The 13,840-nt window shown below is 39.9% G+C and overlaps 2 protein-coding genes across 2 annotated transcripts in view; one reads left to right on the forward strand and one right to left on the reverse strand.

Moving 5' to 3' along the window:
* The window catches only part of LOC120426050 (uncharacterized), a 178,616-nt gene that overhangs the window by 47,505 nt on the left and 117,271 nt on the right, over positions 1 to 13,840 (forward strand). The window lies entirely within an intron of this gene.
* LOC120426073 (uncharacterized) lies at positions 1,823 to 4,050 on the reverse strand. Its single transcript, XM_039590768.2, has one exon. The coding sequence runs from the start codon at positions 3,627 to 3,629 to the stop codon at positions 1,836 to 1,838; it is 1,794 nt and encodes a 597-aa protein (XP_039446702.1). The 5' UTR covers positions 3,630 to 4,050; the 3' UTR covers positions 1,823 to 1,835.

Consider the following 13,840-nt stretch of genomic DNA (forward strand, 5'->3'; position numbering starts at 1 on the left):
TGCAAGTGTAGCAGTGAAAAAGATGTTCCGCCGAATAATCAAGATGATGATTTTTTTAGATTCCTTTTACCGATCTTTCGTGCGCGAGAGAGGAGAGCCATGCTCCCTTCGGATTTTTTCTCTTGATGAACGTCCAATGATTTTCTTTTGATGATGATTATTCCATCGCTGGTGACCACTAAAATCCCATTTTCAAATTCCCGACTTTTTTCCAGACTTTTCCAGAAAGCTCAAATAATAGGCATTTCTTATCTAAATAATGATTTCAAACAAAAACTCTCTATAAGAAAAGTCAAAATCAACCACCGAAATTTATTAAATTTATTTAAAAACGTCCAATTATTGGCAATTTTTGTAAACACAGAAACTGAGCAACAAATAAAAAAAGACTTAAAAAATGGAAATTCATTATTATGACTGAGTAGAAACACAAACAATTAGTCCTCAAAAAAATCGAGAGTTCAACAATACTTATAACTTTCATGTTATTTTTAAATTGACAAACGTATAGTTTTTGATACCTCGTTTCAACTGGAAATGGCAAAAAGTTAAAGATAACTGAATTTAAAATTTTATTCCTATTTCTCCCACTTATTTTAAGCAAAATGTTTGAAGAGAAAAAATGTTTAAACAATTTTACCATAACTCAAAATTTCTTGTTTTTTTTGCAATTTCAATATTTTCATCATGTTTCAACGCTTATACTTATGAGTATATACTCACAAAAAAAGATCAAGCGCAACATTTGGAAAAAATATGTTTGAAATTACTAAAATAATAAAATAAATAAAAATAAAAAAATAAATAAAAATATTTACAAAAAACAACATTGCCAAACTCAAGTTGGAATCAGTTTTCAAATATACAATCTATTTGACAAAATTAAATAGAATCATAACTTTAAGCTGGGCATCAGGCTCTATTTTTATATTAGTTTTTCATTAACTTTACCTCTTGTTGATAAACAAAAATGAATAGAGATCATTAGATTCATCTAAAAAATTATGAAAATCGGTGTCAACTGCATCCAATATTTATTAAGATTTTGAATGTCTTAAACAGCTATTCCATACTCAAATATATTGAAATTGTGAAAAGATCCTTAAATTTAAAGTAATTTACAAAAGCAGAATTGAGTGAATTTAATTTGAAAATTGTACAAAATATAACAAAATTATTCAAGAGTTAAAATTAATTTTCAAACAAGTATGCTTGGAATTCCCGACTTTTCCCGACTTTTTGACAAAAAATCATAAATTCCCGACTTTTTCTCGATTTTTGGCGGATTTTGGAGAATTCCCGACTTTCCCGATTTCCCGACTTGACTGGCCACCCTGATTGAGTAATCTTCGTGAGTATGTATTGCGTGTACGTACACGAAAATAAAGTGAGGTTAAATTTTGTAGCCAGCAAAATCAAATGGTGCACTAGTGTGAGTACGCGAAACGTCATAAAGCTCTATTGTTTTGAAGTTTGGTTGAATTTAGTTGACGGAGTCCCGAGTCATAATTGCAAATGTTTACGGTAGTCGAGCTTGTACGTGTGTCAATCGCGTTCTGACCTGAAATCCCTTTGTCCAGTTGTCACACTTACAGCAATTTTAAGGGTGTGTAAAGGTAGCACGACAAGATTGAACCTTCTTTCATATGAAGAGTGACAATACTCGGAGTTTTTTTTGGTTTTTATTGAACATCTCACGGTTGAAATCGAATTTTGAAGATAGCACGACAATGACAACGGGTGGCAAACTGAAAGTCATAATGCTGCACAAAATTAATTATTGCATATATCTTCTTGGCGCAATTAGGTTTTGATCTGTTCGCTTTCTTAAATTCTTAGTTATCAGCATCACTTGAGTTTGTCCTTGTTTTGCATTTTCGTAGACATTGTTGAATGTGTTCAGATTCACGCCACGAATCCAACAATTTCTTTCCGTGTTCACCAAGAAATCCCAACAGTGCAAATCCAAACCCAATCGCCAGCACTATCCAAGCCAGCTGCAGGTCATCAAAGTTGAGGTCTGTTTTGCTACTGAAATCTTCTCTGGGTCTTAGTCCGCTGTAATCGAAATGTAGTGTGGCCATCCAATCACGTTCCCAGTAGGTAAAAAGCCCAGCTTCGACCAACCTCTCATGTACGGTGGAAAATGGCTCCAGAAAAAGAGATCGCGCATTCGCCATGTAGGCTTCAGGTCCTTCAAAACTTATGTAATCCACTAGTACGTAAAATAGTTGCATTCGCTCATAATCAAAAACTGTTTTTTGAATCGTTTCAACAAAATCACTTTGCTCAATTACCCCAACACCAGGTGTATTATCGAAAGGATCTGGAGGCGTACCCTGGCTCAGCATTTTTCCAATGGCAAAATTTCTCTTAAAATGTGGATTACTCTCATAGTCGGCGTAGAACTTAACATCCGAGTTTAACACATCGTCCAATGTCTTTATCCGTTGAGGTGATGGCCTGTTCGTCATAAACGACACAATTTTTGTTTCGAAAGCATTTGTTACAAAAAACATCATGATAATCAGTGACAGGAAAATGATCTTCTCCCATCGACCTGCTTGGTGGAGATTGTGTCGCTCAAAGCCACACACTGCCAGCAGAAATGGATCATTTTTGAAATGCTCGGGATAGAAATGCTTAACTAATTCGGATGAAACAATGACAGCAACAAGAACTGTCCAGACGAGCCCGGTGAACGGCATCAGGATTAGTTCAGCGTAATTGAATGGCCGCTCTCTGGGCACTGCTATCCGCATACCCACAGGAATCTTTGTAATCACTTGGTAATAATATTTAAAGTTGTACGGAGTGATCCAACCTGGAATAAGCATCAAATCGAAATTTCCTCTACCATTTGGGAGGCTTTTTAAGCACCTTATAAATCCGTCACTGGATTTTATCGAGCAATTATGCTGAATCTTATAAACTTCAGTATGCAAGTAACGAGCTGTTTCCTTGAGCCAAAGTATGGTCCAAGGACATCTTCCAGAAGGATCGCTTATATAGCGTATTTTGTGCCCAGCCATCCAACGACGACCTGTCTCGAATAGGAACATTGGATGCGGTACCTTTGGTAATCTTCTGTAATGTAACCCATTATCATAGACCATAGCCATAGTCTGAATGTCCAGAAGCACAGAATAGGTAAATTTAATATTCTGGACCAGATCCATAATTTCCTGCACTACATATCGAGTACCATGTTCGAAGAGAACTAACACTTTAGTGGTTGGATCAAACTCGTAAAAGAAGTTAGAAATGTTTCTCTTCGTTCCACGATTAGCAAAACTGAGAAAGTCTTTTCTAATGTATAACACCAAAAGAAGAGGTTTTCGTGATAGCTTACTGCCCAAATCAATATCATCCAGCTCGGGGTGCGCTTTCGATCCGTTGACCACGTACTTGGTGACGTGTTCTAGTCGGGGTGCTTGCAAAATGCCCTCCAAGATGTTGTCGAAGGGATGTTGCGGAGCAACGTCGTACAAAACACAACTGAACGCACCGGCGTGGACACTGGCCAGGTACTCGATCGCTCGCAGGACGTAGCTCAGCGCTTCTTCATTGTAAGCAAAAGTTGGGTGAAAAGCAACGAAAATCAACAGGACTGTTGTGAGGATCTTCATGGCTGGGGACAATTTTGTTTGCGTTTGTCACGTTAAAGGTTCAAAACTTAAATGATTATTTCCTGGTCCCATGAGGGAATTCTTAATCGCTTTTCTTAACTTTGTAGAAAAATCTACACTATCGAATAATTGGAGAGTGTTCAATTTAATTAAATTTACGTGGGCCGGTGGTGTAGTGGTAAGCGTTGTTGTCTCTCACCCCAGTTGGCCTGAGTTCGGTTAGGTCGTTAGCTCAGCCCAGGTGTAGGAGTCGTCTCCCTGGGTCTCGGTGGAGTCGCTGGTCGGCAGTTAGACTCACAATCCAAAGGCCGTCAGTTCGAATTCCGAGGCGGATGGGAGCTTAGGTGTAAAAAGAGGTTTGGATTGCCTCACCGTTTAAGACTTCGGGAAACCTAGTTACGAGTAGGAATCTCTCAATAGAGAACGCCAGGGCAATGCGAACAATTTGATTTTGATGTCGATTTTTGATCTAGATCGCATGCTTCCTTCAAATCACTGGAGTGCTTTTCAAATCAACTTTAGTCATATTGCTACCATGAACCTGCTCGGATGCACTTTTCTGCTACTGCTCGGACTGCAACCATCGTCAGCATACAACCAGGATGCACTTGACCACGTTCTCCGGACAATCGAGTACCTGGGCAGTGTCCACGGCGGGGTGTTTAGCTGTATCTTCTACGATCTGTCGCAGGGTTCCCACCTAGGAGTTTGGAACGACGTGCTCACTTCTCCTCGCTTGGATCACATCGTCGTGAAGTACGTGTTTGATGAATCGTTCATCGCGCATCATGACACTCCTTTGGGTGATCCGAGGAATCCACCGGCACATCCGTCAATGCTTCTTATAAATCCTGGGCACGACGATCGCTATTTGGGAATTCCCGATGTTGAAAAGAGAATCCATTATTTTCTATTGTTGTTGAATCCCTTTACTAAAGTGTTGATTTTCGCTGATCGTACTAACCTACCAGTATTTCATACAATATTGTACTTTGTTAACAACAATGGATTCAACAACATTGTCTTCATAGATAGCTTTGATATGCATTCGCTGCACTGTAACTTACAGAATTGTCGTAGTCGTTCAAGAATGCCGCATCCGATGAATTGGTTTCTACGTCGCTCGATGGAGGGGTGTACCATACACTACATAACGGATGAGCCGAGGACATCCTTCGCTTGGAATGCTCACTGGCTCGCCGAAACTGCTCGATTTCTGGACACTAATGTAGCCGAGTACAAGCACGACTGTAAGGGATCGGATGAAGAGCTCGATCGTTGCTTTAGGAATATTATGGACACCCCAAATCTGGCAGATGTTGTATTCCGGCGTCAGGTGAAATCTTCGGTCGGAACCTTAGCTTTTCGTGAGTTGTACACTATCGTTCCTTGGGTGTCCAAAATTGCGGTACCCAGAGATAGACCAGTGAACGCTGCTGAACTTATGTCGATGCCGTTTTCGTGGCAGGTTTGGCTGTTGCTTTCGGTGATCCTTGTCGCTACGGAAGTTACGCAACGTCTCCGTCCGGAAATGTTTAGAAATGATCCAATTATGCTCGCAGTATGTGGCTACGAACGGCACAACCTCCACCAAGCAGGTCGGTGGGAAAAGATCTTCTTTTTATCGTTAATAATTCTGATGTTCTTTATGAGCAATGCCTACGAAACTAAGATAGTGTCGCTGATGGTGAACAAACCTTCGATCCAGCGGATCAAAACGATTGATGATTTCAAGCACACGGGGGTAAGATTCCACGAAGATCTTGAGAATTATCCACACTTTTTGAACGATTCAATCATTGGAGATTTGGTGGTTCAAGGCAAGAGAAGAGAGTTTTTCGAGGCTATTCCTGGCGGTGCTGTGTTTTGGGATAAAGAGTTCATTGATGTGTACTATGAGCTGGCGTTCGATTACAACCGCATGGAGTCCTTTTTCGTTGTGCTGGATCAAGAATACTTTACCGGAATCGAGTTGTACATAGCAAAGTACAGAAGCCCTTACCTGGAAGCATTTCGTTACACCCACATAACTTTGTTTGAGGCTGGCCTTTTCGTCCTGTGGCAGCGCCAATGGAAAGATGAGATGCGATCTGCTTACGTGGGTCGGAGACCTCGGGAGGATGCTGGATCGCAGTCGGATTTGAGCTTCGAGGACATGCTACCGGCTTGGTTGGCTTTGGGCGTTGGATTCTGTCTAAGCATTCTGGGATTCACTGGAGAGCTTGTGACGAGACCATTTGATTCGTGGTGGTCGCAAGTTCGCAAACGAATTGCAAAATGAACAATTTAAATCTGCTGAGCAACACCACTTGCCATCGCACACAACACCGTTACGGATATTGAATTCCAAAGTAGCACTTGTTCCACGACATTTTCGTTGTCACCAGCACCAAAGTCGTGCACGGAATCCACAATTTAGAGAGATTACATAAAACGGAAGGAGGTTCTATAGTACCAACTCCTACGTATGCCAAAGGGGACTCGCCAAGTCGCAGATGGTATCATCCGAAGTTTCCGCGACGACGACGACGACCTCCAAGAGCCTGCACCAAGGCAAATACTTTCTAAAGCCCCGATCACGGTGTGCGATGCGGTGTGGCCCAGCTCATAAATAAAGTGAGTTAATGTCTTGGCAGTTAGTCGTCGCCGTCGTTGTCGCTAAGCGATCTCTGGAGGGCTCTCCTCTTGGTGGGATGTAGTTTAGCTATGCTGCGCTTGGGGTAATTGGACAATTGTTGTGCACCTTGAATCACAATAAAGTCACTTTCAATGCCAATAAAGAAGATGCCTAAAACAATCAGAGCAATGTAATCAACGGTACGAAAGAAGACGATCGCCAGCTACCCCAAGATCTTCGTCGCGCCAGGCTGCAATTTGATACATTTGCAGTAATAAATTGCCGGTAATTAGCCCACATTAGGGGCCGCTTGGCTGAGTAATTGAAATTATGAGCGACAACTGCGTCTCGAACGGTGCGTTTTTCCCCTGGTGGTGATTTGCGACTCAGTGAGCAGCCGGTTGACGGGCGCGATGCAAGATTGCAGGACATTTTCCCGCAGTCGTCGAGGGAAACTCGAAACCGCGTGGCCACTTTCTCCGTCGGCTAATCCCTGCGAAGACGAGGTTGGTAGATTTACGTAACTTCCTAAAAATTAAGTGGAGACACTCAATATCTCAACGTGGACAAATGAGCCCTTCAGCATTCTTGTTGCTGCATTTGAAGAGACTCTGGACTATAATAAATAACATAGAAAAAACATTTCATAGGCATTGCATGCATTACATTAAGTGACTGAATTCAACGTATTTATAAACAATTCGCTTTATGACAGTGGACAGATTTAACAGAACCCTAGCGTTGACGTCCGTGTTCGGGAACCCCACCAAATGCAACACCCACCGGGGTTGCGCAACCTCCCAAAAAAGAAAAAAAAACGGGGACACTCAATATCTCAGCGCAGACAAATGGCCCCGTTCAGCATTCTCGCATTGCCTCACGATCTCGGGGATCCGAACTCTGGAAGTCGTCGTCGTCGAAAAATAAAGTCTGTTTACATTTCCTCTGCGAGCGCGATCTGTCGGTGATCGACGGAACTAATAAAACTGTCAAAAAGAGTGCGCGCGACCTACTGACATTTACGGGGCGAAATTCTTGGTTGCACAATTTTTGGCTGCGGGGCACGTGTGTGACATGTTTGGCCGAGTGCAGCCGTGACGGGAAGTGACAGCGAATGGGATGATCACGTGTCGGATTGAATGTCGCCTCACGGATGAACGATTTTTTATGGGGTGATGGCAGGCGTGTTGTACGGATGGTCACGGGGGTAATAAAATGAACAATTTTAAGAGTGTTTATTTTGATTTTTATTTGAATTTAAACGTCATTCGAATTGGCCTCATTCCTACTAATCCTGCACTTCTTATGCTCTATCTGCGTATCTTGGAAGCTAAGGACCCCAGTGGGTCCAGCATCTTCTCTAGGTCTGTGATTGAATTGGTCCATAAATTGAAAAGACCGGCCTCCGACAGGGTTGTGTGCATTTTCTTGAGAACTTTCCGAAATGGACTCCAAAAAAAACAATGCATTGTTTTATTAAATCTCTAAAACACTATTACCTTCCGATAAAAATGTTGAAAATTTGAACTTTTACACACTTCAATGGATGCTGAAAAGTACTTTTCAGTTCTGTTTTTATTGCCGATGAAAATAGGTTGATTCGTTGAGGATGACAGGAAAAAAAATTGTTCCACAAAGAAATTGCAAAAATAGTTTTTGATTATGCAAACCACATTTTCAATAAAATAAATGTGTTATGCGATTAATTGGGTACATTAGGGTAGTCCAAATTCGGATCCCATACAGTGCTACCTTCTACATTCAAAGATTTTTAAAAAACTTCATCATCCCGGTACGAGAATCGAACTCACAACCTCTGGATTGGAAACCCAGCACGCCGCTAGTCGAAACCCATCCCCTACCGGTCAGTATTTCCAGTGAGCATATTTACTCTTTTAAGGGATCTGACTTTGCCGAGCCAGACAGGAATCGAACCCATCACCTTCCGCTTACAAGGCGAAATCCGTAACCTCACGGCCAGGGCTTGCGAAATTTCGACTTTGTTTGTGATAGCTGACAGAACACTCCAATCGTCTTCACCACGACAACCTGATTTTTACATTCTACTTTCGTTCGTTTCACACACAAAGGAATGAGTGCTACGCAAAGTCACTCACACAATCATTGACTTCCCTCCAGGAGAAAAATCGCTTAGAGAGCGATCGTTTGACATTCTACCGAGATTCCGATCATCTCTCCAATAATAGCAATCATATGACTCCTGTCACCACGCAGTATACACTAGGAAGATAGAGACAGAAACGAGAGAAAGAGAAAGAGCACGTTGTCTCGTTCGGGCGGCTGCTTGAGTGGTGCTCATTTTTCGTTCGTTTCGTCTTCGTGTTTACGTTCATCGACCGTCGCCAAGCAATGACGGTCATGATAGGCGTTGTGTGTCAGCGATCAAATATCGTTTTGGGAAATGATCGCTGACAGAAAGTTCTATCGAATATCGAGCAGTCCCGTTCAGTGATAGATCCCTTTTCAAGCATTGCTCACGGCCACGGAAGCTCGGCACATCACTAGGCTAAATATCAAATTTGAGCTCATTCTGACCACGGGAACCCCTTCCTGCCAATTCTCGGGTATAGGATCTTCATAAAATATGGAACAACTTTCCCGAAGAAACCGCTTTCATTTTAGTTTACTAAAATTGACTAACTTTGCGGGGAAATCCTAAAAATATGGTTTCTTTAGAAAACTTATTCAAAATTGAAATTAAATTTTGAAGTTTTTCTTTATTTTGCACATATTTTGATTGGAAATATGTTTGAAAAAGATTAACAATTACATTTTTGCTGTGTATGACTATGACTAGTTATCATGTGGTTTTATATGAAGTTACTCAACTAGCTGGTAAAATATTATATGATTCATGCAGGTCGAGAAGAGAAACAACGCGCAATAATGAAAAGTTGTTCTCGAAGCAGTTAAGTGATCACTCTTGAACTTTTTGCTGAACATAGTTTTAAACAGACAAAATACAATCTTTATTCATCGATCTCAGAATTACAAAGATGATCAATCAGTTATTTTAATGGTAAGTTGATAGTTTTAACATTTCTTCCGTATTTTCCTATCAACATTCATCGAAATTCTGAACGAAATTCACTGTGTTTAGAATTATTATGATTCATCAAAAACTGTTTTGTACAAATTTTATCAGTTGTCTGTATCTTTTTAAGAGTAGTTTCTCCCAAACATTACGACTTTTGCCACTAAGGTTCTTCTTTTAAGGCCATCCATCCACGGAACAGGCACTCTTCCGTAGCTTGCATTTCCTTTTCGATTCTCCACTCCAAGTGCTCATAAATTAGTTGCTGCTGATCGTTTAGTTCAGAGTTTAAGTTCGAGAAGAACTGCACTGCAGTCAATTGCGCTTGCCGCGGCCATAACTCACTCAATTAAGAAACATTTCCGCGGCTGATTATTATCCGTTCCGCTGCAGCTAACTTCCCGGCCTCAATTGGCTTGCACAGCGCCTATATCTTATCTGGAAACAATAATTTTGCCCCGTTCAGGACGACCTCGATCGCCACTCAATTTTAAATAGCTTCAATCCCTTACATTTCTCGATTCTTTCATGTTTAATTTGTCTCTAGACAATATAATTATCCCATCATAAGAGTGCATCTCACGTCGGTTCTGCCTCCTTCCGGAAATGTAGTCAGCATTAGTCACCTCTTGGAATCCGTCGACGACTTTGTGCGCGGTTGGGACGTGACACCGTTTGCGGGAAACTTCATCTCGCCGACACTAGCTCTTGAGCGGTGATTCATCGTGCCAAGTGGGCCAAATTGCAAGGGGCCGGTCAAGTTGGTTGACCGATGAAATATTGGATTTCCGATCGCGATCGAGCGCGGGCTCGACGACCTGGCGCTGGGCAAATTATGCAGCAAAAAACGGTATCGATCCTCGAGCTGCCAGGCAGGCAACCGGTCAGCAGGGGTCCTAAGCAAATATTCTTGCGAAAAGCTGGGCAGATCGTTAGGGAACGGGACGGGTTATGTTACGGATGGATGGCCAGCTGGGAGGAAGGGATCGTTGATCACTATATTTTGTGCCTTGGCTAACAACTGCTTCGTTGGTGGTACCGTAGATCAGCTTAAATTTGAGGAGCCTGAGGATCGGGAAGTATCAAATTTAGATTGAAAAAATGAATCTGATGTTTCGATAAAATCAATTGCAAAAAGTTAATAAGATCGATTAATTAAAAAAATACAAAAATACAAAAATACAAAAATACAAAAATACAAAAATACAAAAATACAAAAATACAAAAATACAAAAATACAAAAATACAAAAATACAAAAATACAAAAATACAAAAATACAAAAATACAAAAATACAAAAATACAAAAATCACAAAAATCACAAAAATCACAAAAATCACAAAAATCACAAAAATCACAAAAATCACAAAAATCACAAAAATCACAAAAATCACAAAAATCACAAAAATCACAAAAATCACAAAAATCACAAAAATCACAAAAATCACAAAAATCACAAAAATCACAAAAATCACAAAAATCACAAAAATCACAAACATCACCAAATTCCAAAAATCACTAAAATCACAAAAATCACAAAAATCACAAAAAAATCACAAAAAATCACAAAAAATAATAAATCATAATAAATCATAAATTCTAAAATTCAAAAAAGAAGGGGAAACTAATTTAAGAAAATTGAATTGATTTATTAACAAGATATCACTTTTTTGTCGAGTCCCCTCCGATGTTTATCTAGGCCCGCTCAGTGTTGATCTTAAGCGATAGTCAGGCACTCTCAACTCACCGGTCCCCTGGCGTAGCTTCCTTGTTGATCTTCTTGAGCCCAACGAACCAACCCCGAGATATTCGTGGGAATTTGCGATTAAGTAACCAGCACTCCTCATCTCCTTCCGTAAAGAGCTCGCCCAATTGTTTGCTCAACTATTTTCGGTCACCATCGTCTTCGATGACCACCCGTAACTCGATCCTCTTGACCCGCAGGTGACCAACGGCGTCGACGAGTACTCGTCGGTGCCATCTATTAGGTCACAGTAGGCCAATTGAGGTTAGGTTTAGGCTGCCTTATACGACTGGCTGCTGCGTTGGCCGGTAATCGACGCCTGTTACTTAGCGACTTAAGCAACAGCTCTCTCTCTCTCCGCCAAGTCAAAGAAGGCGACGCCAAATGACGCGAGGTGGCGCCAAATACTTTTTTGTTTTGTTGTTTTTCTTCGAGCGCATAAGTTTATCTCCGGCGGCGTCTTGGCCCGTTGCGTGGCGACCGTGGCGAGGACATGGCATGGTGGCCTACTAGGCAATGCAACCATATGGGTTGGCCAGCATCAGTGTGCTACAATGCATTTATTTATTCATAGTGCGCGCGCCACGTTTGGAACCTAGCCGTGTGGGATATCTCCTTGTGAGTGTTGGTAATGTGTATGCAAAATGGGCATGCTACTGGGTGAAAAATACGCGGTGGGTTTGATGGTGATTTGAAAATAAAACATTTTTTTTATTCTGCTAAGAATTTTTTTGAACACTTTCTAATCATATGTTTCTCTTTATATTTTCAGGTAATTATCTCTATCTTGGATTCCAAATTGAAGAGTATGTAAGAGTCACTTTCTAATATAATCTCATCTAATTGAAGAGCGTGTAAAAATCAATTGTTAAAAGTAGTCCATAGCTAAAATTTAATGTTAAATTATATTGTTGTAGTCCATCACCTAGGTAAATCCGATTTGAAACAATAATTTATAACTACAGCTGAACATTTCGTGCTTGCCATTTCATTAGGGCACAAAACTTGTGTAAACAAGAGTGTATCCCTCTCACACCTTATGCAAACTGTCATTTGAGTGAAAGGGATACACTATTGTTTACAAAAGTTTTGTGCCCTTTTGAAATGTAAGGCTCCATTTATATTTTTTTTATTGGTTGTGGAGTGATTAGCTTAAAAATGTCTTTGAAAGCTTTTCTATAAAATTTTCATTATTGGAAATTCCAAGGAATATTTGGCTAATTTTAAAAAAATAACTCAGCAGTAAGAAATAAATGTTTCGATTGTTCATCTAGGGGAAAGTGGGGCAAGACGACCATATGGGGCAATAGGAACAATCGCTCGCACGATCGTTTTTCTTGCAATTTCCAATATTTCCAATATGAGGAATAGTTACTAACAATGCAACTAGTTGATTCTACTACCACATAACCACAAAAATGACGTAAAAGACACAGGAAACAAGATTTAATGGGGTTTTTTTTAAATCCTTCGTTTTCTTATAACATTTGGAATGCCCAAAATAAGACTAAGGGTTCATTTTTAAGTTCATTTTATCAAAATACTATTTATCCTAGATCAGTAGTCTGCCCATGATCGCATAAATGTCCCATATGCATTTTCATCGTTTTTGAGTTAATGATGCAGTTTGGTTCAAAATCGTGTGATCTTTCAGAAAAGCCTATAACATCCAGTACTTTGTTCTAGAAATCAGAAGTAAAATCCAGTTTTTTCGCGAAAACTTAACACGTAACCTTATGTGTGGGACAAACTTCAAATGCGTTTTTCTCAGCTTGCTGTTTTTGCATATGGGACATTTATCCAAACTTGGGCAGTAGTATCCCTACCAATGATTAGCACTTATTAAAAAGCATGATTTATTATTTGGTTATTTTTGTTGAGAGCTTTTGAAAAGCTTTGTTCAGGTGGGAAAAGTGTACCATTTGGATTTTAAGTATAGAAAAAAATACGAATTGCTGCAACAACATATTTTACAGGGAAATAAATACATAAAAGTACATAAAAATTGATAAACAGTTGTTGAAATAAGTTGTCCCTAAAAAATATAGTGATATTATAAAAATGTACTATTTATCATCTAAGTAATTTATTTTATTCGCAATATTATTATTTTATCGAAAAATGAAAGTAACGTTTCAAATACCTTCTAATCTGATATGACTAAGTGATAACAGTTCAATTGTTAGCAAATTAACATGTTTTTCCATGCATTGTTCCTCTTGCCCCAACGGGTTGTTCGTCTTGCCCCACTAGTTGCGTAGAACGCACGAAAAATCAAAAAAATTATAATCAAACCTGTTCTATCAAAGTCTTAGTCAAGACCTGGAATAAGATGATTATCAAAAATCCGACTGATTTATTTAGGTTTTTAATGGGTTTTAACGAGCATTTCCTTAGCTTGTTACACTTGCCCCACCTTCCCCTACAATCTAATCTAATCTAATCTAACACAAACGCAGCCAGTCCGATGAAAGCATGCTGGAAAGTCTTGTGATTAGATTACGCCCCAAGCACTTTTCTTGTCATTATTAATCATTGCAGTACATCCGAGAACACCCGAAAATGTATTACTAAAATTAAAACGGCCAGCCCTACTGCGTTGTGTTTACCGCAGAGACTTGCCCCACCTTCCCCTACAAGTCCTTAAAGTGCCCAACTTAAAATAAATGAAATTTTGTTTCAGTTTGGAGTAATCGCAATTTAGTGTTGTAGGTCATGGTGGCATCTACGGCTTTTTGAAAACTCATCCGAGATTTATTCTTTAGGTTTCAAAAAAATATCTCAATATCATCAAAA

Source organism: Culex pipiens, chromosome 3 (assembly GCF_016801865.2).
Source record: "Culex pipiens pallens isolate TS chromosome 3, TS_CPP_V2, whole genome shotgun sequence".
NCBI lineage: Eukaryota > Metazoa > Arthropoda > Insecta > Diptera > Culicidae > Culex > Culex pipiens.

What these genes read in the sequence shown, in the direction of transcription:
- LOC120426073 (XM_039590768.2), bottom strand. Translation starts at nt 3,629, where the DNA reads ATGAAGATCCTCACAACAGTCCTGTTGATTTTCGTTGCTTTTCACCCA.